Source organism: Colias eurytheme, chromosome 13 (assembly GCF_061535395.1).
Source record: "Colias eurytheme isolate Ceu_HAF_F1 chromosome 13, ilColEury1 Martin Lab GWU primary, whole genome shotgun sequence".
In the NCBI taxonomy this organism is placed as follows: domain Eukaryota; kingdom Metazoa; phylum Arthropoda; class Insecta; order Lepidoptera; family Pieridae; genus Colias; species Colias eurytheme.
The window spans coordinates 5396243-5423382 of record NC_142992.1 but is presented as its reverse complement, the minus strand read 5'-3'; the positions used below and the strand labels follow the sequence as shown (position 1 = coordinate 5423382).

Here is a 27140-nt window from a genome sequence, read left to right as displayed (position 1 = left end):
GCAATACGCAGTTGATACGTATTTAATACCAATACTCAATGATTGTCTCCTGCTAACCTGTACAGACTAGGCTCATTGTGGTGACTGGTGAAACATTGTATATCATTAACAACATAGTACTGTATTATTGAAAGATCGATTAAAGGTTTATTTTACAATCTACGACTTTCATTATACATGGGTAACAAAACCCCATAACATATTCGGTTTTACTCCGGACAACATCTTCAGCCACCCAATCCCCTTGCTTGAAGTCCAAATCCAGGGGAGGACAATAATCGTCATTTACTAAAATTGAAGGTTTTTCGTCCTAGTATAAAAGTTGCCTGGATCCCATTTTATACTCAATCTATAGTATAATACTATAGATATCATGTGAAACGTAACATGGAAAAAAATTATTCAAATAAATCACAAAATAAAAATTTGAAACAATCTTAAAAGTTACGAAAAGCCCAATTATACATCAAAATGACGCACAACATCCTCTTTACAACCAAATGGCGGAATTTACCTGGATGAGCCAACTATGTACTGCTAGGTCTCGACGGCTAATAAGTTGCTTCTGGATTTTGCAGCGATTCGATGGTAAATATAGAAGAGTTCATACGTCAAATTTACGTAGATTGGACTTCTAGGGTTAAATGTATAAATACCTAAATGTTGTTTTGTTTTTATTATCTATTATCGATAAAAAAACCCGTTGATTTCATTCGTTTTTCAAGCTACGTGCATAGTTTTTCCATTAAAATGCCTCAATTGAGTCATAAAGTACACAAATTTCAAGCATAATAAGTCACATCATTTCTATAAAACCAAAACTGGCAATAATATAAGTCGTGTTGTGCGACTATGAACATAGTGCATAAGGGCATAAGTCGTTATATTGCAAAGAGTAAAAAAAAAATTATGTGAATACATTGAGTTATTCCATGAAGTACTCGTTCATAAGGCCACAACTACAAAAAAACACGAAAAAAGTATATTTATGGGGTTGTTACAATATGTGTTCATATGTAAAAATATAGTCTAACATCATATCTTACACACACAAGCTTAAAATTTTGAATTAATAAAGATTTAGTATTGATATATAGTTTTTTGTCTCTCCTGAAAAGTGCTGTTTTTGAGTTATTCCCTTATTCACTGGAGGCACAGAATTATGCCATTATGCAGTTATCTTATTATTTTACATGCCTGGTTCCATTTATAAGAAATCAGTTCGTAATTATTGTAAAATAGATAAGTAATAAGATAGTTATTATTCTGATTGTTTATCTTGCGTTCAAGCAATATAAAAATGCCTCGTTCATAAGAAATAGACTGCACATTCATGTTTTTATAAATAAACAAACACAGCAAACAATTTTTTATGATTTGTTAATTCCTTGTTAAACGCAAAGTTGTTAGAACAAAAACAAGGCAACGTATTTAAATAACAGCATAAAACACATATCACAAGAATATAATATTTCAGTCAATAAATTTTTTTATTGCTCAATGTTTTTTAAGCTTTATAATACGATCTGATGTATCGTGTTTCTCTCGTCGCTCTATATTCCTCTCCCAGCTTGCGATATGCTCCTAGGACAACAATTAGCGTTCTAGATTATAACAAAACGTCATAAATATAACTTAGGATGTCCTCTAAGCATAAATTCATACGTGGCCACACGCACGCATCGTACCGTCAAATAAACTGGCAGTTTAATCAAAGCCATTAGACGAGTGAGCCAAACACCGCCGACCAGCCCACTTTGAGCCGTGAAAATTACCTCAATACTCTCTCCGTGTTTATATTTAACGATGTTAGTGCAACCTAGGGAGCTCTATCTAAACTGGTGGGTGGCTGTAGCTTATGCCTTTAACGCCTTGCTGGATGTTGACCAACGCCAGGAGGCGGGAGGCCATGCGTTCTTAATAAAGATGGCGGAAACAACATGGCCGTTTTGGCGCGAAATTTGGATAGCAACTAATGAGTACATGTTCTAGGTCGTCTTGGAAGCTTTGTCCAGTCTTCGACCTATATTCCGTTAATTATGTAAGGATGTATCTACAGACTTTAACCTCTTAACCCTTTTGTACCTACGTATTGAATAACATAGAACAAATATACGATAGAATAAAACATTACCATCTCTAGAAATTAATAAGAAGTGGTACCTACCTATAACGGAATTTTAAAGATACTTAACAACAACGACAATTATAAGAAACATCTAGACTTTTAAGATCATTAGAAACTTCTTCAAAATCCTTCCACGATCCATCACAAATTGGAGTGTACTTTTGTACACTATTAGTATGCAAGCTGGACATACAGAGGTCATTCCAAACAGTAACTAACTACCCGTCTTGTTCGTTGAAACCACGACAGCATTTATCAAGCCAGACATCGAATACATTAGACTGGCCGATACAGGCTGTAATGAGAACCCAACCTCCCTTAAATTATTCACGAGAATAATCTTATTACATTTACATATTAATCAACGGATTTTAATTATCCCCCACCCCCTTCCTTCATTTTCTCGCGTCGATTGAAGATGCGACAGTTATATTTATTAATAGTTTGGGATGAATTTGATAAATTATTTATGTTATATGGTACAACATAATATTACGTTAATAGGTACTCTAATATAAATATTTTTAAATATTTAATATTTTAAATATTTTTTTTGAATAAATTTTATCTTACTTATAGGTACATATACTGTATATTTTGAGTTGAACACTTTAATAAGACTTAATTTAAATTATTTTTATGTATGTAAAGACTTGTCGTAAAGAAATTAAAGCGTAGCATCATTTTAGACTCTATCTTGTGCGCTACATTGCTCAAATTGGATTCACAAAGATAAAATAACGTACAAAGGGTTATGTATTCAAATAATTTATATTAACTGGTGCACATTTACTGCATTTCTAAGAAAATAACGTAATTTTTTTCTTTAAAACAAAAACACAAGAAATATGTTACCTTATAAGTTAGAACATATTACAATTATTATTTACTTACTGGACAATTCGTTTATGTATAAAATTATAAATAAATCTTAAACAAAATATAAAAATACAATCTTCTAGTTTAAATTAATACAATTTTAATAGCCAGCTACTTACGCGTTAACCCTTATTAAAACGCTGGGAGCTATACTTCCCACGTCTCAGATTGAAGTAAATCGTGTTTTATTTTTATATGCTTAAACCTAATGCAGTGTAATATTTATCTACGCAATCTTAACATTTCAGAGAACTTTTTTTCATGGAAACACTTTTCAGAGAATTATTACATGTCATGGTAAACACACGTCAAAGTCAGGTGACGTGATTTTGCAGCCGAAAACGACCGTTATTTTTTAGTTTTTGGTGTAGTGCTCAAAAAAAATTAGATAAGTAGATTTGAGTTCTAGCTATGTAAACTAGACTATATTACGGTTGCGTGAAACGTAAAAATATGCCCAGAATCTTTCGTTTATACCTTGGTAGAGTCGATTGAAATTAAGTCTTTAAGTGGGAAGATATCATCCCAGTGTTCGTCACTGCACACGACATTCGGAAATTCTATATATAAAATCTGTGTGTCTAAAAAATCTTTTTTAGTTGGTTTAAGCAACTTATTTATTGTTATTCGTTATTTCCTGATCAGATAATTAGAAATCGTAACTCAATACATTAGTATTTACCTATTGTTTTTATTTTGTTTTAGAAAAATGCCATTTTTATGTTGAAGTCATTCATTTTTCAATTCCCGAATTCTTCCCTCAGTAAAATAAACTTGCATTGATGAGTACTTTCACCTCCTTTATTAAAAAACTTGATCTTTATAATTTTTTACGATAACATTAAATTCACAAGTGGAGACAGGGCAACTAACTAGTGTTTTAAAATATTGATGTCTGGAGTGGACACTGGGAGCTATAGTTCCCACCTATCCAAACTTTTTACAAGAGAGAACAGATGACGGGATATATACTTCCCACCGAAAAAAGGGTACTTCCCCCCCACTAACCCCTTTTTTGTGTGTATTTTTGAAATCTACGACCCAAAATTACCCAGGAACGTATCTTACTTTTTTGTTAGCTCCTCCACAGGCTCGCGTTTGAATAAGGGTTAATATTCCTGCAATAATTTCGACGATAACTTACCTGAAACAAAAGATATTTATTTTAGTTTTACTACAAAATAAAAATGCAATTTTGGTACTTATAATTAATATTATACAGGGTGTCCCACTGTTGGTATACTAAGCTCAAAGGAGGTTATATAGTTTTGCATACGCTGAGTTCGTAAAAAATAATTATAAAATTCCAGACGCATTTTTTTTCAAATAGATGAATTCTTAAAACTCTATCTCAAGCAACCCGCCCAACTTTGCCACCCGCACGTGAGCTATGTTTTCATAGACAAAATGCTCACATTAGCGAAGTAGTAGGTATATGCCGGCTGCGCGAAGCTAGAGAAGGAAACATAGATTTTCAGGAAAAAATTAGCAAACAATTTTCGACGTAATTTTGTTGTTTAAGTATTTTTTACGTGATCAGTGTAAGCAAAACTACAAGTCTCTTCGCGCTTAGTATACCAATAGTGGGACACCCTGTATAAATAACGTTTCTTACACAACTAAAACACAAACCAATAACTGTTAAGCAATATAATATATTCTAATAAAAAATAGATAGATTTAAACCTTAGTAAATCCAATACAACCTTTATCTTTCTATACCTAATAATATTGTAAATTCACAGCTTCATTGTAATAATAATGCCATGTTTAAGATTTATTGTGATTACCCATATCTTTATTGATTTATTAAGACAGAAAGCAGACCATTATTAACTGAGCTATTAAATTGACAAAAATAGGACATATTAATTAATCAACAACATCAATTGTAATATAATAAGTGTTGGTACTTATGGTGCATAAAAATCTTATAAATTTTATCAGCATTTTTACAATATGTATATTATTAAAACTTTTTTGTAAGTACGAACTCGATTATAAAAAAAATCGATTAATTTATCTGTTGCATTATCACAATCGAATCAGCGATTTTAATCAATTATTTAAGCCCAACACATATCAGTTCAGCAATAACCATCAACAATATCAATTCAACGTAACCTTAAAGATAATAAAATTAAAAAGATAAACGCGTTTTATCATCAAGCTCATTTGGGTGCAAACTGCGAGTTTTAAGTTCAAAAGCGGTGGGCGGGTGCATGCGTCTGAATTACGGCTACTAAAGGAGCCAGAGGCGGTTATAACAATTTTATATTCGATTAATTAATGATTCTTCTATATACCTGGTATACTACCTACCTATACTACCTCATTTTTAACCGATTACTGCCAATACCGTTAAGGTATCTCAAGGTATGTGACAGAAATTTGTACTAACTTCACTTAAAACACACAATTAATTACACTTGAGAAGTAGTTTCACAATGAAAGTTGTTTACCCATAAGCAGTTTAATCGCATTTTAATAATATCATTTCAATGTAAAAAAAATATAATTTATTCCACGTAATTAAAAATCCAGCTTACACTTACCGAAACCGCGATTGTATCGAAACGAAATTTTAAAAGCGCAATAAGCTATTGAAATTTTTAATTGTGTTTACAGTCTCGCACTTTTCCCTATGGTTTAATTTCAAATCGTACGTGTCGAGCCCCTTGCACGGAAGATAAATCATGTTACGAATCAACAAAATTATATCTTAGGGGAATAAGAATCGAATCGAATCTTCGCCAGCACTTTAATAAGCATAAAGATAACGCATCTCGATATTAATTAATAAAATTGCATAAGTACAGGTAGTCAAATGGAACGATCACTCCGTTGATTGGCTCCACTTATTTAGTTTATTAAGCTCTGTTTACTTTTTCTTGTTAATCATTAATCTTTTGAAACTCGGGTAATGAAGCTGGATTTCTCGAGTTTAATTTTAGCCTTTCAAAACTGTAATTATATTCGGTGTCGTAAATAATATGATTTTTAGCGTGTTTTATTTAATGTTAACAGGTTTTATTGCATGCTTGTGTAGTTAGCTGTGTATTTTCTTTGTTTGTATATTATTATTATAAAATTGTTAAAGCTGTGGATCACTTCAGAGCTGAACATTTTTATTTCCTTGTAAAACAAGAAATAATGATTCAAATTGCATTTAAAGTTAATATATTTTTAACAGTGCCAGTTTTTAAGTATAAAATAATTTTCATATAATCCTACCTGATGAAAACCTTTTTTCCAGTCTATGAACCTCCAATTTACTCGAAATATTTTATTATTAGACATTCTCTACCGTCTCAAAATCCCCTTAAATTAAACATTATACATGACTGTTAGTCTCTTCCAGTATTTAAGGTTAGTACTAAAATAATTATCCTTTACACAACCGACCGACATTTAGCATTGAATGATTAGTGATAAATTATAGCTTACTCTTAATTAACTAGGAACCAGTTATAGTACAAGTGCTCATGAAATTAGTTCAATAGAAACTTAAAGACCCGTTTGTAACGTAAGCGTTTAAGATATTGTTTCATTCTATTTTCAACTCTATGATGCTTTCATAATGTAATATATTTGTCCATTTTGCTGAGGCGATTTAATGTGAAAATTAAATATTTAATGCAATAATTTGAATGCTAGAAATTTAGCTTAGCTAGTACGTCGACTGTTACTTTTATGAAATGTATAAATAGTTTATAATATTCATAATCTTTTGCATTTTATGTATCTTAGTAGTTATGTTATTGGATTTATTTACTGTAATATGTTCTTAAAATACCTTTTCTATAATGCATAGCTATGCATTATAGAAAAGGTAGCATTCGTAGCTACGAATATTAATTGTTAAGATTTACAAGATCACATAAATTAAGAAAATTATAATTGCGGTGCACAATAAATGGGCATAATTCATTAACGGTTTGACGTTTTTTGTTAGTTAATTTCGAGTCCAAAAAAGCATACGAAACGGTAAAAACAGGTCTTAAATAAAAGAAATAATCGCCTGCAATATCTCATTACAGTGTACAAGTCGAAAAAAGGAAAGTATTGAAAAAGTTAATTAAATAAAAAGCGAATATCGCGACACCGAGGCGCGGGCGCACGCGATCGAAACTTGCATATTGATTAGATTCGATTCAATTGTGCAATATATTCGCAAATATTTTAATATTAATTCCTCCAAGACGTTTGAGCGGTGTATATGTCTGTTGTACATGCAAATCTTTAATAGAAACTTGTGCATCGATAAACTGTTAAACTTTTTATAATAATAATATACTACTACTACTACTCCTGTGGCGCTGAAACCCCGAAGTGGGTCTTGGCCTCCGAGACGAGAACTCTCCACCTTCCCCGGTCCTGAGCGGTCTCTTGCCAATTGTCATTGGCTTGGAGCTTACTCAGGTCCCTCTCCACTTGATCGCGCCAGCGATACTTGGGTCGACCAACTGGCCGTCGGCCCGACGGACGACCCAAGTATGCTCTCTTCAGACCTCGCTCCTCACCCATTCGCTCTACATGCCCGAGCCAACGCAGGCGTCGTGATTTTATTTCCCCAAGTATATTTGGCTCGGCCATGAGTTTTTCTAAATCGGCATTCTTACGGACTTTCCAGCTTCCATCCTCTTGTTGGATAGGACCAAAGATCTTCCTAAGAAGCTTTCGTTCGGTAACTAAAAGGTTACGCTCTTCGTTCTGGGTTAGGGTCCAGGCTTCACAACCATATGTAAGTATTGGTCTTATAACCGTCTTGTATATCCGCAGTTTGGTTTTTTTACTTAAAAGCCTGGACACGAGCACTTTATGCAATGCTGCACCACACTTGAGGGTATTTTGGATGCGGATTTTAATTTCTTCCTCTCTGGTGTGTGTATCAGTTATCGTGCAACCCAGATATCTGAAGCTAGCTACTCCCGTGTACGTTGTATCTCCAACCTGTAGGTTTTGGCGCTGAGTTCGTGTGTCCCTATAGCGCTTCATGTGGAGATATTCCGTTTTTTTGACATTTATTTTTAGTCCGACTTTTTCTGCTTCTTCTTTCAAGATCTCAGCGGCTTTGCTAACTTCGTCACGGTTTTCACCAAGCAATGCGAGGTCGTCTGCATATCCAATTACCCTATGCTTTCCATTTAGTAGCACTCCGCAGTCCAATGCAAGCATTTTCCGCAGGATGTATTCCAGTACCAAATTGAATAGCACAGGCGACAGAGAATCGCCTTGTTTTAATCCGGTAAAAACCGCAAACTCTTCTGTTAGTTCTTTGCCTACTCTCACTCGCATGTTACTGTCTCCAATCGCCACTTTTATTAAGTCCACCAGTTTGGTTGGAATTCCAAGCTCCTTTAAAATTGCGAACAGGGCGCCTCTATCGATACTGTCGTAAGCTTTTTCGAAATCCACAAATAGCGCGTGCATGCTCTGAGCATATTCCCACCTCTTTTCCATGATCTGTTTGAGGAGGAAAATCTGATCTATCGTACTTCGGTTCCGACGAAACCCACACTGATAGTCACTGAGAATTTTTTCCGCGTAGGGTTCCAGTCTGTCCAGCAGTATGTACGACAGGATTTTATATGCTGTTGGCAGCAGAGCAATTCCGCGGTAGTTGCTACATTTCTTCTTGCTACCTTTCTTGTGAATTGGGCAGATGATCCCTGTATTCCAATCTTTGGGCTGTATCTGTTCCTCCCCTCCCTCGTCCCTCGCGCTGGCCCTCGCGGCGTAGGGGAGCGTCCCCCGGGTGGCGGATGGGGGGATGGTCGGTAGTACAGCCTAGCTACGCTACCGGCTAAGTCCGATGGACTCGCTGACCAACGATGGGTGTGGTCCTCCAGCAATATGGGGGTTGTGCGGCGGGTTAACACCCCTCCCACATAAAAAATCTTCGTGTTACGAAACCGAGAACGAGAAAAAGAAAACCCGATCCCAAGAACGACGACTCCAGGCATGGCATAAAGGATTTACGAATAGCTTCATGGAATGTCCGCTCCTTGTTTCGCCCGGGTGCCATTTACCAAGTAAATAGTGAGCTGCGTAGATACAGTGTAAAAGTAGCCGCACTTCAAGAAGTAAGATGGCCGGGCAAAGGGGAGTGTAATATTGACGACAAAGCGATTTTATTTTATAGCGGTAATGACACTGGACACCATACACACGGTACTGGATTCATAGTCGCCAAAGATTTTATCCATAATGTCATTCGCTACGACGCTGTATCTGATAGAATATCAGTACTTCGTATTAGAGGTCAATTTGCCAACATATCCTTAGTTAATGTATACGCTCCTACAGAATTAGCGGAAGACGATAATAAGGATCAGTTCTACGAACAGCTTGAATTAATATACGACCAATTACCGAGCTACGATGTTAAAATAGTACTGGGGGATTTTAATGCCAAAATTGGACGGGAGAATATATATGTCCCAACAATCGGAATACATAGTAAGCATGTGCACTCTAACGACAATGGGCTAAGACTAATAAGTTTTGCTTCAGCCAAAGCCATGGTAGTCAAAAGTACTATGTTTCCGCACAAGGATATTTATAAGGGAACTTGGCGATCCCCGGACGGACACACCATTAATCAGATCGATCACGTAGCGATTGATGAGCGTCACAAAAGAACCATTGAGGATGTAAGAACTTTCCGCGGGGCAGACTGTGACAGTGATCATTACTTGCTGGGAATAAAACTGAAGTTTAGAATAAAATCAGTAACAAGACATTCACAAACTGCAGATGATAGAATTGACATAGACAACCTAAAATCACAAAATATTAAAGAAAATTTTCAATTAGAATTAAGTAATAGATTTAAAGATTTAGATATTAATGATAGTATTGACACAGTTTGGGAAAATATAAAGAACACCGTAAAAGAAATTGGGTTTAAAGTATTAGGAAAGGTCAAGAAGAAAAAGCGGAGGAAGTGGTGGAGCCAAGAGTGTGAAGATAAAATGCAAGAAAAACGACACTATAAGGTTCTGGCGGAGCAAGATAGGCAATGGATTGGAAAATACATGGAATGCGGGTTACAGCTCAAGAAAGCAATCAGAAGAGCCAAAAGACGGCATTTTGATGACCTCATTCAAAATATGGAGTCATTTATACGAGCCGGTGAATCAAGGAAATTCTATCAGGAAGTCAAAACCACAAAAAAAGGATACCAACCAACAACCCAAGTACTGGAGGACGAAAATGGTGACCTCATTACTGATAGAGATGACATCAAGATGACATGGCGAGAGTACTTCCAGAACCTACTTAACTGCCCACCTCCTCAAGCTGAAATAATCAGGGAGACTGAAGACAACAAGGAAGATGTACCTGCTCCCACATTTGAAGAAGTGCACAAAGCAATTATGCGGCTCAAAAATAACAAAGCACCAGGTATTGACGGCGTGCCTTCCGAAATATGGAAGCAAAGTGGAGCGGTGTTTCAATCCAAGTTGTACGAAGTCCTTAGAAGGATAATAATAATATAGATACTTTTTATATGTTCGCGATTAGGTAACATAATTTGTATGCACGATAAATTATATTATATTTAGATACTTTTAATATTAACTTGAACATCACTTATTGATATTAAGCAATTATTTTTAGTTTTATTCTTCATCACTACATAGTATAAAACAAAGTCGCATTCTCTGTCCCTATTTCCCTATGTCCCTATGTCCCTATGTCCCTTTGTACGCTTAAATCTTTGAAACTACGCAACGGATTTTGATGCGGTTTTTTTTAATAGATAGAGTGATTCAAGAGGAAGGTTTATATGTATAATAACATCCATTAAATAGTGGAGAAGTACTGTTATTTTTGAGGTTTCTAATGTGATGTCGTAAATAATTACATTTTATCCGCTTACATTGCAAACGCAGGCTGAACCCTACGAGTTTTATCAAAATAATGTACTAAGTATTGTACACATTAAAAAGGTCTACAGAAAAGTCCGCGATGGCATATGTCTATCTCTTATGGATAACCCACAATAACTTTTTTTTTGTCATTTACTTTTTACGACAAATAATGGCTAATTTTCGAAGCGATTTTAACCAATACAGCATTAATCCTTAACCAATTAAATACCTTGAATACATTGTTCATTTAATATAGATCTATATGGCCCTTTACACCGTATGATTTAAGTGAATATTTTTGAAGATATTACAGATTTAAAAATTGCGGGGCGTACCGTTTGCGGCGGTACCGGCCGGCCGGGCCGCTATGTTTTTATATACAACGTTAAAAGTTTTTCTGTAGTGTATTTAGTATCAGCATTGCACCCGTGCGAAGCCGGGGCGGGTCGCTAGTAAATTCATAAAATTAAGCATTGGTTAGGTTAGGTACTTTCTTCGATTTCAAATTAACATTTTATGGCCGATTTTTCAATGCCCAGATAAACAGCTAGATAGACTTTATTCTTCAGTTAACAAAATATTCAATTTTTCAACAGACGAATAGGACGTATCTATCGAATAACTACGTTATTTGAGGAATAAATCTATTTGCCGCTCCAACGGCCAGATAGCGCGCTATTCGACGGTTAGGCGTTTGAGTTGACAACTGATGCGTCAAATTTGGGATATTTTCGTATGTCATAACATAGAGCGTAGAATTATTAACAATTAAACCTCTTTCTATATAATTATTATCAATTAAAATCATATTGAAATTGATGTTTTTGATAGTACTGATGACCATGCCATTGAAAATTTGCCGAACGCTGCCTTTAAGTATGTCGTTTCCATCGTAAAATATATAAATTGAAACACAAATTTAACCAAACTCTTTACTCGAATCAAAACAACAATCAACAATCATAGAAGACAAGAGCAATACAAGACGTGAGTCATAATGACGGTTGTTGACAAATTGCAAGAGTTGACTCTATCCCGCTCTAACCTGACTAATTTAATATGTTTGTTTCGCCACTCCGAGAGCAGAGCTGCCAATATGGAAATATTTGGTCAGATAAGTTGTTCATCAAATAAATCACGATTGAAAAATAGGCGAGCCGTTATGAGTTAGATAAATAATTGAATAAATCTATTCGAGGGGTAGATATTAGACTGTTTATCTCGGGATTGAAAAATCGGCCCTTAATCTATTTGAATTATATTTTATTATTAAAAATGACTTAAATAAATTAGGTAATAGATAATATTATGGCACCTATTGAAAACCACTTTGAAAAATCAAAGTTGTCAAATATTTAGTAGCAAATAACAAAATAAAAGTCCATCAGTAAATCCGTACTAATATTATAAATGCGAAAGTAACTCTGTCTGTCTATCTGTTACTCAATCACGCGTAAACTACTGAACCAATTTGCATGAAATTTGGTATGGAGATATTTTGATACCTGAGAAAGGACATAGGCTACCTTTTATTGCGAAATATGTACCACGGGCGAAGCCGGGGCGGACCTCTAGTAAGAAATAAGTAGGTAAGTATGTTAAATATTTTCACTCCTAATTACTTTCTTCAATAAAGCATATCACAAATTATGACATCACGAACTGGTGTACCGACTTCATTAAATGTTATGTTGCAAAATCTTTGGATATATTTAATCTCATTTAGTGACAGGAAACCTCGAACCGATTATAGTCAAGGAGCGTGGGACGACAATGCTATTTAATTGTAAACTTTAAACTGATAGCAATAGAAGCGATATTTTGTTAAGGTTATTTTGATAAGTAAGCGAAAGCGATGTTTAAATGTTAGATACATTTTAAACAAGTATATAATCGCGTCGTTTATCGAGAACTATTTATCATAAAAGTAATGCGTTCGTTTAATCTAAGGATACATTAGCGGAATAATTTTTTAAACACTTAATGACTTGTAATATAAGTGTATCGTAATGCGAATATATTTATTGTCAATTGGATTATCTTATCATGTTTATTTTATCTTTCCATAACATACCTACTATTCATAACGTAACACATATTGGAATACATGGTTTTTTTATCAAAATTAAAACTATATTTACAAACACATCCCCATTTTAATATTATTTAACATCATTTAAATATCTTTTAGGAGTAGCTACATTTCACAAAATATAATCGATAAATTGGTAGTTACACTATTTTAGAGCACTAAAAGGTACTTTCACATTACAATTGCGGAAAATATCATAACTTCTAATTTAGTCGAGTTTCCGGGCAGTCTCCTGGCCTAGCTACGGTAACAATCTTACTTTAATTGCAGCCAACATAAATTATGGCGGACTTATTACACACCGCTCCCGTTTCAATACACGCCGCTAGCTGGAGCTCAATTGAGATAATCATTCATATTTCACCTTATAATAAGATGGACATAATATTATGTATTATACCTACAGTTATTTGTATGATAGAGATAAGGCTTTCTTTTTAAGACTGTTTCCTAAATTTTTAGTAAATTTACGTTTTTTAACTAACACGTTTTTTTACTTATCTTTTTAAGTACAATCTAAACTTAGTTTAAAAGCGTAATAGGTTGCTTTGATCAAATACAATTTCCTATTTGAAGAATCTAAAGACATTATTCCCTACCAAGAAACATATTATTTATTATAATCTATACTTTCAACGCATAAAATATATTCTACGTCCAGAATAGTTCGCAAATTATTCAATAGCTGATTAACATAAAATTAACTACATATAATAAATCATAGCGGTACCAATTAAGCTAGCCCGATACAGCTTAGGAACGCGGAAAAATTATATTAAGTAGCCAATTATGTACAATGTACATACTTGTATGAGGCCTTATCGTGTAATCGGCCATTTTGCAACTGGTTTATGCTTTAAGCTATATAATGCTTCATTAGTGTTTAAGTCTTAAGCGCAAAGCAAAAAGTCAAAGCTATTTAAATAATTTATAGATAACTCGCTAATGTCGGGGAAACTAGTCCATTTGTTTTTAATAAAACCAAATAATCAATTGATTGATTATTTTATGATGTATCATAAATTTTAAAAAGCATCGGCAGTTTGTAATTATGGTCATCGGATGTTAACAACTTAAAAGTAATAACAATAAGATTGACATCTTATTAATTTGAATACTGATTACTTTTGACATTACCATAGACATGATACTGAACTAAAAGTTTCCATAGTTTTTTACTCAAACAACGCTATCATATATCTTGAACCCAATCTATTTTGCGACGCTATAAAAATGATAGTGAGTCCATGTAACCCTATCCCTCTAATGATCTAATTACATTGATTAATGAGCCACATTTATATCTCGGGAAGTACCCTCGGACACTCAAGGTTATTTGACGCTAGTTCATTTTAATTTAACGTAAAGAGTTTGTTAGTTCATTTTTATTAGCGTAATATAATAATACAAATGTAGAGAGAGCCCTTTGTTATTTTAGTCAGGTGTCTAATTTTCTGTGAGGAGGAAGTAGATATAAGTATCTAACAGACAACAAGCTTATGAGAAGCAGTATCTTAAGCTCTTATTTATATTAATAACTAGCGGTTCGCCCCGGCTTCGCCCGTGGTACATATTTACGTTTTCTCTACATAAAAACCATCCTCGTACTTCAAGAAATATAATAAAAAAAGAATTATCGAAATGGGTTCAGCCGTTCTCGAGTTATGCGCTTACCAACACATTTTGCGATTCATTTTTATATATAAGATTGTAAACAATAGGATTTTTTTAAAGGATTAAAATAAACTTTTTTCTATATGCAAAGTTCTGTATCGTTTCTCTATTGTCCTGTTAGATTTATTCCCGATCAACCCACTGACCTCGTAGTAATTTTTTTTGACGAGGATTATCCATTTCCTTCCTTCCCAGTTTTAAGAAGATTAGTGTCATAGTCCTTATGAACAGTATCGATATGATACGGTATGTTTTAGGTAATTTATTCAATGTGTGGTGAGTAATTCTATTAAGGTTATTTACTATCTAATAAAATATAAACACTTATTAAAATAAGAAGATCCTATATCAACATTGTTCTCATTTAAATACGTTATTTAAAGGATACGTTATTAAATTATTTCTTGGACTTTTTTACTTATGCTGGTCACACTGGAGGGTGCGGTATTATTATAACGACACAAATAATAATAATAAAGCATACAAATTCTTAATATGGATATGCATAGAATGTATAACAGCGGATGAAGTCGCGGGTAAAAGTTGATATATAGATAAGTTAATTACATGGTACATTCACACAAGTCATTTATGTTGGACTACTAGATCTAACCGATATCTGTTTTTTACGTCTCTAATTATAAGTAAATGTGTATTCTAATTATATAGAAGGGTGCAGAAAGATACATTACGCCGTAAGGTATACGAAATTAAGAACTTCGTAAGCTGTTTCATAATATTTTATTTAAATGTTTGTCTTTATTATCTTTTATTATTAATGGTACGTATAACGTTGGTCCATAAATATAAAGTAAGTTTATTCAAGGAATAAATATATTAATACAACTTTCTAAGAAGGGTGGTTAACATATTTAATATTTGTATTTTTTTAAGACACAAATGAATTGAAATCAAATCATGTGACACGTTATATTGACAATAAAATTTAAAAATAATAATTTTGGTATAACTTGGAAATAACAGTAAATTCAAGACCGTCTCTTCCTTATTTTAGAAAGTAAGTATAACATAATAAATTTTAATCATTCCAAATTACCGTTAATAAAATACAATTTATCGCAAGTTTCATGTTATCGTTGTCTCTCCTTGTGATTAGACGTCGCCGTTAAATAACCATCTTAGCAATATTTATTACCTTCTGTCGGCTAATCATTGAGGAATTTTGATACTTGACTTATTGCTTTTTGTTTGTAATTATTTTAGTGAAACGTCTTGGAGAAAGTGTAACATTGGCTAGCATTATAACTGACAATTATAGGATATATCCGTAATAAATGAGATATAATAGCTAATATTAAGTGCTCGGTGTCTTAAAAATAGATCATTTATGTGTGGGTAGATAAACAGAAGCGTGTCAAATGTTATAAAGATGTATTTCGTAGCTAAGAATAGGATGGCATTTATCGATTTTAATCCATTTTGGTCGCGTGTTTCTTTTTATGTTTCCAAACAGACGGTGACTAAGAACAAAATATATATAATGACTTTGCATATCTAATATAATAATTAATGATAGTTTAACATTTACTCAAATAAATGTAGAGCTAGTTATATAGCCATATACCTAGTTGACGAAACCTTTTGTTCCTTCCGAATCAAACAATGTCATGAATAAAAATTTCTATATTGGTAAGCATAATAAGACCGAATCAACGACGAGGGCCCTCGACGAGATCGCGAGCGTATTTCGGCAAAAATCTCCAAAATCCGACGTTTTTTATTTTACACAGAATTTAATTTCCGGCGTTCACGTGTCACGAGCCTCAAAAACTATTGCGCATCGCTCAGACGGTAATACAAAGCAATCTAAATTGGAAAATAGGCAACGCGCAGTGTGTGCTTACCAAAAACGACCATTCAGAACGCGACGCGATTAAAAAAAGAAGTCCGATGCCGATCGCGCGGGGTGGCCACTCCACAGCGTCCCCCCTTTACCTATTTTTTTTCTTTTTTCGGGAGGTGGCCGAAGCACGGGTGCATACAGCTAGTGCCCACCTTTGTTTCGCATAAACAAATTAATTTCGGCTGATGTTTTCGATAGCTAATATTACGATTGTGAGATCGTTAGGCGGGTTTAATGATCGAGTTCGGTAATTAACTGAACCATACATGTTCTAATTTCGTTTTATGCGGGATTTTTTAATACATAACACACATTTTTATATGCCTATATAATCATTGTGTATAACGAATAAATATTTAAAAAGAGAACCTATTTCAAATTATAAAAATGAATCGCAAAATGTGTTGGTAAGCGCATAACTCGAGAACGGCTGAACCGATTTCGATACTTACTTCTTTTTTTATTATATTCCTTGAAGTACGAGGATGGTTTTTATGTAGAGAAAACGTAAATATGTACCACGGGCGAAGCCGGGGCGGACCGCTAGTTTCAAATATATATCCATTCATCCATAAACTTCCATGATTATGAGACACTAAGGCAACTGAAGTATCAAATAGAAACAAGGGTGTTTACTTTTCTCATAGCGCTGTCTTAGTGACGGCTTGAGATATAACAGCATCTTTAATCGTAGTATGCTCACTCCACAGTTACAAAGGGGCGAGTGAACACGGCACTACATTTGATACAATCAGGTGATAATCAGGCACTTGGTGCGCGTACAGAGCCCGCCACCACTCATTAAGGGGGTGGGCGAGGACAATGCATGTTTGTACTGCTTTTTGTCCATTTTTTTCATTATTTCATTTCATTTCACCCACCGCCCACACGTCCGCGCTCGCGATTGTGCGCCTCCGCTTTTTTATAATTCGTTACCTTTTTTATCGGTCGCTCCATTTTCAGAGGATGGGCGGGCGAGCGCGCAGACGCGCGGGGACAAGCCGCGGACGAAACGCCGCTTTTGCGAGTAGAATATATCACTAACATATAGGTATTATTTAAACAAAAAAATCTTATATTATATACCTAGACGTGAAGAAAATATAGGTAAGGTAATTTTTTTGGATTAACATTTTTGACAAATTAAAAAGTGGCATAAACAAATTTATTCTTTTGCTTATTCAATACCCTGACGTTTCAAATGAAAACAAACAACAACGTGTATTAGACGTCTTTATCTCGAACTAATACAAAAATCCATTTCATAAAGCCAAATATCACGATTAAAAATGAAAACATCGATCTACAAAACGTTACTAAAATAAAATAGACGTATCAAACGCCAGTGCAATACAATCTAAGTTGCATTACGGCCGATAATAGACCCTTTGTTGGGTGCAGTGATAGGTGACTAGCCACTCGCATGAAGACATTCGATGTGATTAAGAAATTTTTACTCTTTTATCCCAGTATTGACACATTCGATTGCCTTTTATGTGAATTCATTTGAATTAGCTTGGATAAATAAGAGTACCTGCAATCAATAATTCGTTTTGTTTTTTGAGTGTTGTAATCAAAGAGAACAATAAAATTATGAGTTTTTAACTGTCAACATATTAAAGAAGATGGAAAATTTAATATTTACTTAAAAACTAAAAGCTTTTTTTCTTGTTTAAGTATCTTTTGTTCTCACTGTTTAGTTTTTTATAATGTCAAAGGTATTATTGCGGGATTTTATCCCTTATCTAAAAAACTACACCATCACGTCATTATCATTAATTCCTATTGATTTTAAAGATGTCTTGTTTTAAGAAAACTTCTTCCAAATCATTGAACAAACTACAAAATGCAATTGAGTATACGCTTTTCAATTCGCAGGGACTAATTGGCTGTAATACGAACAAAAATAATTTAAACAAAGGAACTTAGATGTTTTCATACATCGTTGTTCTGCGATATTTTCGTAATGAATTAACTCAAAAACTAGGATTGATTTCAAAAAGCTTTACACTTGCAGAAAGCTATAATATTCCTAATTAACATATTATCTACTAATTTAACTACGTTCTATTTTTTTATCGGAAGCCAACCGGAGTTAATCGACTAGTACAATATATAATTTAATTTTACAAAATCATCAATGCTTAACGTTAGTATAATAAATTAATATTCATTGTTATACTTTTTAAATTAGCATTATATTTTTTACTCGAATATATTTCTGGAAAGCCTATTAGCGAACCCATGGTATTTTAATATACAAAATGTAAATAACGAATTAGAATCAGCCATTAAGCGGGCTTTCCATTAATTTTAATGCGGCGGTCAACGATTGAGGACAAAAGGAACGGAGTGTCCTTAGGACTAAATATTTTTTGAGATGTGGTTAGGCTCGTTTGAAATATAAAATATCAGCATAATATAATCTATATCGTATGTATTTATATACGAGATTAATATCTAATGTTACAATTTCATGAAATATTATTTAAAAAATTCTAACAATAAGAAATTACGTAGGTACCTTAACGATACGATATTATAATAAACGAATTTTGCTGTAACTTTAAGTAGAAAAAAGGAATTTTATTTCTCTATTATTCTATTCGAAATATATTTAAAATTTACAATCACAAAAACGTACTAGTATAAAGCACGAAACAATCCATCGATATAATTTATTATTCCTTAAAAAATAATGCAAAAACCGCTCCACACATTCCCTCGTCTAACTTTGAATAAGTGTATTGAAAAAAAAAACGCTATGAACTGGTCGTAATGTGCGTGATTGTGCATTTTGATTCGATGTTATGTCTCTACATCTCACTTTTATGTTTATTGAAATATTTTTTTTACGAACGTTATCGCTAAAGTATTGCGATCGAAACATAATTTACATTAGAATTGTACGATAATTTCATACTAATTAATTACTGTCAGTTTTCTGAAGGTGGTTTTTGAGACTATGATCAAAATTATGTGAGTATATTGAGAAAAATTGCTAGAGATCTTTTTTTTATTTCATTACATTTTGGATACTTGAGCAATATCATATGCAAACTGCATTTAGATATTGTGATTGAATGAAACACATTCACATACAAACATGAAGCCTAAAACAATCACATTTTTTGTTATTAAAAATAAAAATTCTTTTAAGTTCCTATTTTTGAATAGGAATCTAGTGAGGTTTTCGGTAAATTTGTTCTAAAAATATTTATTTTCTAGTTTTATCAAAACTATTATAGGACATCAGCGTAAAACTATAAAGCGCAGAACTAAATAAACTCTGCTAGGACATTCGTATCTATGTCTTTATTTCGTCTAGACGTTTAAAATAAAGATGTCTGCAAATAATATTGTTTGTGTAATTAAATAAATAATTGAATTTCACATTGACAAAAAAAAATTTAATGCGTTTTGGGTGATACTTAATTGATACATTTTTTTTTCAGTTTCTATAGTAGGTACAAGGTAAACCTACTTCGGTGTAGTGACTAATCTAGTTATTAACATTAATTTATGTTAAAACTTAAAAGTAATAATGTAATTCATTTTAACTAAGACGATGTCCATTAAATTCTTATTTCCAACGGATCAACTTTAAAACTGCTAATTCTAATAACCTTTGCACGTTCCTCGAAATAGCCGCAAACGTTTACGCGAAGGTAATTAAAACTAAATTCGGTATTAGACGTGGAGAATCACGTGCTAATTGCGCAGGGCTGGCACCGGCGACGCGAGCTTGACAAACGACTTTGATCAATCACGCCGTCCTCCGTGGGCAGCCCTGGCCGCGGCTGCGACGCGATTTATTTGTGCCAGCCCTACCTCGAGGCGTTTGTCACATACTGTCGATGTATATGATTTTTGACATGTTGTGCGAGCGTATTCATGTGAAACAAGTTAGAACATTGATGCCCAAAGTGGTCTGTATCAGCCCCAGAGGTGGGTTTTTGTGACCTACAAATATTGAAACTGTGAGGCTGAAAAAATGATCAACAATTGTGAAGATGGGTGCAATTTTCAATTGACTTACGTACAGGCAGGAGAAGATTTTTGCCTGACATCACAAGTTAAAAATATTCTGCAAACATACTCAACTACAGTAAGAAATGTTATTAAAACAGTATTTAATGAGTATAGTCAACAGGGGCGATTTTATTCAGATAAAAAATAACTGAATAAAATCGCATCGGAACTGTGAGACAAAGTTTGGGGACCGCTGAGTTAGACAAACACGGTTAACCACGAATACGTCAACAAAAAACATTAAAAAATTAGTTCCGTAGTCAAAGAAATTAAGTTAGAGAGAGAAGAGAAATTAAGATGTCATAAATGCCTTATTGTGTTATTTTGTGTTATTATTATATTCCAAACATCTTCATTCATGATTTGGTAACTAGATTCTTGAAAACATTAAAAAAAAATTAAATTATTGGTCCGTTTCTAAAAAATAGAACATGCATCCGTTTAAAATCTATCAAATTCTCTTTGAGTGTCGAAACGTTTTTATGAGTTTTATCATTCAAGTTTTCTATTACAACATTTCTTTCAATTATCAGCTTCATTTTTAACTCATTCGAATTCAATCCAATCTCCTTATATTCGTGAGATTTTAAATTCGTATACTAGTAGAGCTATTGTATTTTAAAGGCAATGAAAATAAAGTATTCAGCTTGAGAGTAGGTCAGTTTTTAATAATTATGATTTTTTATTTTTTTGCACTTTACATAACAATGAGTGATTCATTCAGTATCTAGCACTTGTATTAATATAAGTTGTCTGTAAAATTAAGGTTGTTTTTCTCCTTGACATAAAAATAATAGAACGGGTATAAATTTTTTATGCAAGTGAACTTTGACCTCGGTTCTAGTTTACTTTATTTTAATATTGATAGGTAGCCTTAATTAGTACCAACCCTTTCATAAAGTTAATTATTGAATAATTCATGTAAAAATATTTTGTGTGAACATTTTGAAATGAAATGAACGTGAAAAATATTTTATGTAGTGAAATAGAAATAATGTAATAAATTTAAAGATACTCTTACGGTTTCCGAGCGTTTGAAAGGAAATAAATTGATACAGACATCGAATAGGATCTCTGAAAAAAATACCGACCGGTTAATGAAAAAACTACGCAGTCAATATTTGATGAGAGCCAATTTAAATGTTCGTCCACTTGTAGACATCGCATAGTTCAGCCTGTATCGCATATGTGGGGGAGCAACGCCCGCCGAATTCCCGAAAAAAAGAAAAACGAAGAAAAATAAACATGGCCGCCTCCGTGTGCGCGGGAAAAAATGCAGATATAATGCCAGTAATAATAATAATAATAGGCGATCGGACCACTGGACCGCTCCGCCCGCCCCCACCCAATTTTCATTCAAATGTGCTTGCGTTTTTTTAAACTATTTTTTATTACGATATTTTTTCGGCATTCCATTAACTATGCGACTGTCGGATAGTCGTGTCGGTATTCCCGCGCTTTTTAGATTATCTATTTTGAATGTCACATGAATTTTAAATGTTTGTTACATTATAATGCATTTTTACACAAACTTTGATTACATAAAATGTTTTTATTCATTGAATGCGATATGTTATCTGAATAGTTAAATGAATTTATAATGGTTCATGAAATCAAATAGGTTTTTTAATTAGGTAATTAATTAGTTTAATCAAGATACTCTCATTAGTTGTAAAAACAAGATTAAGAAAAGGCGGTATAACAAACAAGATAATATATTTTAATGTTGAAAATATCGATAGCTATTAGCTATGCAAACGAGCCGCTTGGCTAATCACATATGGCCCACAAAAGAACTTCGGACTCTGGTGCAACTTTGCAAAGCGGGATCGTATCACTGAAGTATTGGGAATAATATTTGTACAATAATAATAATTTATACAAAGTTAAATAGAAAAACGCCAAATACAATTGCCGTATTTCAATAGAAATTTAAAGACGAATTTTTTTTTGATTTGGTAATACATACTAAGAAATTCTGAAAATATTATTGTTATATATTACTTTTTATTCAAATTTATAAACAGTTCCGTATGAATACATTTAAGAAATCATAGCAATCTCGCGTCAAACTTTGGTTAGAAAATCTTTCCGAGAAGTTTGCAAGATCTTGAGTTCCAAGAAACTATGTGCGTACTTGATGCAGTTCAAGTAAGTAATATGATTAATGTTAAATTATCATAACATATTATAAATAAACTTTATGATACTAATTGGAGTAGTAAGATCGAGTTGCAACTTGCAATTAATTTACCTTCATACTTTGTACATAATACTGCATTTTAGATTTTGAGCATGCATTTATTTTAATTTTTAATTTTCATTAATTAGTAAACAGGTGTTAACGAAGGCGTCTAAACAAAAACAGAGAAGTCTTAGCGCAGGCACGACCGGAACCCGTAGGACAATGCGACATGACATTCAATTTAAACTCGGACGTCGGGCCACGCGTTCAATAATTAACATAATGTACTTTTTCTACTTTTTGCACATCTCGTTTGACACTCCATCACTCATGGAAATTCCATTTTCAATGCCGCTATAGGGGAGGGGTGGGGTGCAGCGGTCTTTGCATCCGCGCGATGGACATGGCGGTTTTTGGGTGGTGAGGGGTGGTCGAAAAAAAGATTGTTAAAAAGGCTGGCCCCCGCGACGGCGGTGTGTGAGTGCGTGCGGGTAAAAAAGCGCTTACTAATCGATACTATAGATTCTGAGGCAAGTAGGTTGCGCCGGTGCCACGCCGATTGGTCGACGACGATCGTTTCAGAATTTTTTCGAGGCCTCTAACGAAGCGGTCGATGTTTAAGTCTTTGGACGCAATCGGACCTTTTGAACGGGCGCGGATGTGTCGTCTTTTTACCACCGCTCCGGGCCTAACTCGACGGTCAACACTTGAAAATTAAGCGCGCTTATTCGCACTTAACTTTGTCCTTCTTTCTGCCGCTCGAATTTCTACGGTCACGTGCTTTCAAAGACACAAAACGTCGACTTCAGTTTGAATGGCATATTTAATGCTTTTTTCGAGTCGCTTTACTGCAATTTTCGGTTAATTTTGTTTTTGTTAGAGTGAATGGCTAAATGGCAAACACTTTCACATTATAACTAATAACGGCAACATGCGTGGTAAAGCTTTAAAATATTAGTTTAGGTATAGTAATATAATAAGCTCTTTGAACTTATCAATACATAACATGACTCTATTACTAATGAAACTTAGAATGAAAACTTTTCTATGTTAACTTTTTTTAACATAATATCCTGGCATGGCTTCAGCTAAAACTTTTATTAGCTAGGTATTGGGTACACTCCTATTGCCTCCACTAATCATAAAAACAATCAAGTACATTCACCTTGACATCTTAAAAAACTAAAAAATACTTTGTAACTCCATTTCAAACAAAACCCGAGCGTTAGTGATCTTAATAAAGCATTTTCTACATAAAAGAGTACGTCACAGAGGCAACAAAAGTGTTCCACTAAGTAGATGGTTGAGGAGTGGGTTAAGTGTTACCTCATTCTTAAGGTTGATGGGCTCTTGCTGAGGCCGGGACGGGGAGTGCCGTCCCACCTCTGCACTCTCCAACATATCAGCCTCGCATCCCGATTCGTCTGGAAATAAGCGCGTGGTTAGAATGTGAATAAATAAATATAACTACTAATTCTATATAAATAGTACCTGCTGCTTCTTTTTTGTTATCTATACTTATACTTATTATTAATATATTTTAATTTTAGTATTATAATTTATAATATGGCTGGAGTTTGTTTGTTTGTTTAAACGCGCTAATCTCAGGAATTACTGGTCCGATTTGAAAAATTCTTTCGGTGTTAGATAGCCCATTTATCGAGGAAGGCTATCATCTCGCTAAGACTACGGAGCACAGCTAGTTCATAATATGATCAAGGTATAGTAGAGCACGTATACTCTACATAACACATGTTTAAGTAAGCTTTAAAGAATGGTATCTGTATTCTTTGTTGGATATTCTTAAATAAATAAATCACCAGATAAAGGTACTACCTATTCTTAAATAAATCTGAAAATAAATGATTATATCATGTTTAAAAAATAAATATTATGAGTATTTTCTGAGACATAGGTAAAATTTAGTTTAAAAGATAGACCAATGTTTTAACTAATCAATATGTAATTATTGTAAGCAGGTAATAATTTAAAAATGTATATATTTTTATATAATGTAAATTTAATAATTGTTAAGAAAAAATAATGAGACGGTAATATTTAATATTATATTTGATTGTATTGCAGCGAGTAGAGACCACAGAGGGGTAACGTTGGATAACGTATCAAGGTGTTTTTTCTAAACAGCTTCGACAGTTGCGTTGTATCAATGTGGCAGATGGTATAATTTAGTGTTTTATTCAACTAGAGAAACGTAGTAGATATTATAATGAATATGATGATATAAACTACGAAACATTATAGATTTTATTGACTCTAAATAGGGGAAATACATTGAAATAGCAAATCAAACAACTTGATAATTTTATTAAAAACATCTTAAATCTCTTAATCAAAAAATAGTGTATCTATCTATCTAAACAACACAAACACGTTACAAAAAAAATACGAATAAAAATAAACTATATAATTCCATGTAGTCATTTATTAAACGCATTAATCATATTTAGACACTGTCTAAAAATTATATCAAACGATTTATTCCCTAAACGCTCTTTTTACAGCGTATAATCCAAAACGAAAGCAAAGCCTCAACACGTACTGAACTTGCGAGACAAAAGCCACAAAAGAAGCAGGCCTGACCCACCTCAACGCGTACCAACAAATAGGTCAAGATCCGGCCGAGTCGGCATTCGGAAGGAAAATTCCCTCTTTATTTACCTGTGGGGAGTAAAACTCCACTGAATTTCGTGTGGACCTTGTCCGGCGATTTTGTTTTCACGATTCGTGGTTTTATAGATGTCTTATTTTGGTATTAGGGGTTTCGTTTTTTTACTATGAGTGTTTTGATAAAAGAAGGTAGTTTTGAAAAAATAAAGTTTGAAAGTGGGTTGTTTTATTAATTGCTGTTGCCTTATTTAACATTTACCTGTTTTACAATCAATATCTAGTTTACGTAATATTTATCGTCTAATTCCTCACTATTAATTCATTTATTTCTTTTTATTTGTCACGAGGGTAGTTTTCAAAAAGTTACCACACTATTCGATCAAACATGCACACAATTCGTTAGAAATACCAAAACTTCCCGAAACATGTTACAGTTAAGTATCATTTAAGGCATAATTCATTTATACGTCCGTCTAAACGTGATCCATTATTTGGATTTTAATGAACATTTCCCGTGAATCAGTTACAGTAAGTATACCGATAGTACGGGGATCGAATTAGACCGACAAGATAATGTTCGGGCTTTTATTAACAGCGAATCTACTTCGATATTTACAGATGAGTCAATAAGCTTTTCACTGGAAACACTTGATTTAATCCGCAACTTGTAGGATTTATCGATTTTCTGGTAATATTGTAAGTATTTATTGCTTCGAATTCCTGAGGGAATGAAATTTAAGGGGTGGTAACGATGTTATAGCATAGAATCACGGCTCCTTTGCAAAATAGATCTATTTGTGTCCTTTGGCGCAAGATTTATGAAACATTATTTGGTACGAAATTTACTTGTTCAATTATGCAATCTAGGGTGCTTCAATTAATTATATATTTTCAGTTAAAACGAAGCGAAAAATGGTAACCATTTTAAGTTCAACATGACTGAATTTTTTCAATAACACATTAGATGCCGCAATGTAGAGCACGAAAAAGAGTAAAAAAAATCTATTGAGAATTAATATTTTTATTTAGAATTTAGAATTTCTTAATATTTTTATAAAAAAAAATACTAATACATTTCGTTAAACAAAATCCATGCTTCGCACAACAATTACGAAGACAAAATTTTAATGATATTAAAATACGTAACATTTTCATTTTCATTTTCTCTACAATCTTGGATACAGTCGGATTGTCAAGTTCAGTTATAAAGCAGTAGTATCAAAGTTACTGGCTAACTCGATAACCCAATGTCCTATAAACGTATCGGTTGCAACAAAAACAAACAATAAAACGCTGTATCTTACCACTCCAATCAACTCTGGGCCCGGCAAGCGAAACTGAGCCTTAACGACCTTACAAACTAAGACACTACCAATCATTGTTCTGCAAATAGCTGGCCGGCCTAAGCAATACGAACTGATGCCAAAACGTAGCGGCCGTCGAATATGATTGCTCCTAATGCGTTGGGCAATAGGGGGGTGAGGCGAGGTCGGTGGAGGGGGTTGCGTCGCGCCGTGTTTCTGACCGAGCAGTAAGTCTGGCTTAATCCTATCGGAAACGCGGGCCCCCATTGAAGATCGGCAAGGACTCAATATGGTATCCGATCTCACGATACATTTCGGGATATTTGAATTTACTTCCTACGTTTGGTAAGGCTCTGGGCGCTTATCAATTAAGCTTTGTAGAGCAATCATTCAGATTTTCAAATAAAAAAAATCTGACCTTATTTCTAAATACCACCAGAAACATAATCCATGAGCTACATGAATAGCATAAGG

At 33.7% G+C, this 27140-nt stretch overlaps 1 protein-coding gene across 5 annotated transcripts in view; it reads right to left on the bottom strand.

Annotated features, from left to right (window-relative positions):
• The window catches only part of pdm3 (POU-domain protein pdm3), a 117861-nt gene that overhangs the window by 67843 nt on the left and 22878 nt on the right, over positions 1-27140 (bottom strand). For 4 of the 5 annotated variants that reach the window (XM_090108486.1, XM_090108490.1, XM_090108489.1 and 1 more), the window contains exon 3: positions 24061-24158. In XM_090108486.1, coding sequence (XP_089964612.1) covers positions 24061-24135 — 75 coding nt within the window. In that variant the 5' untranslated portion in view covers positions 24136-24158. Of the gene's footprint in view, positions 1-24060; positions 24159-26666; positions 26771-27140 lie in introns of those variants that run through there. The other variant, XM_090108487.1, reaches the window with a different exon arrangement.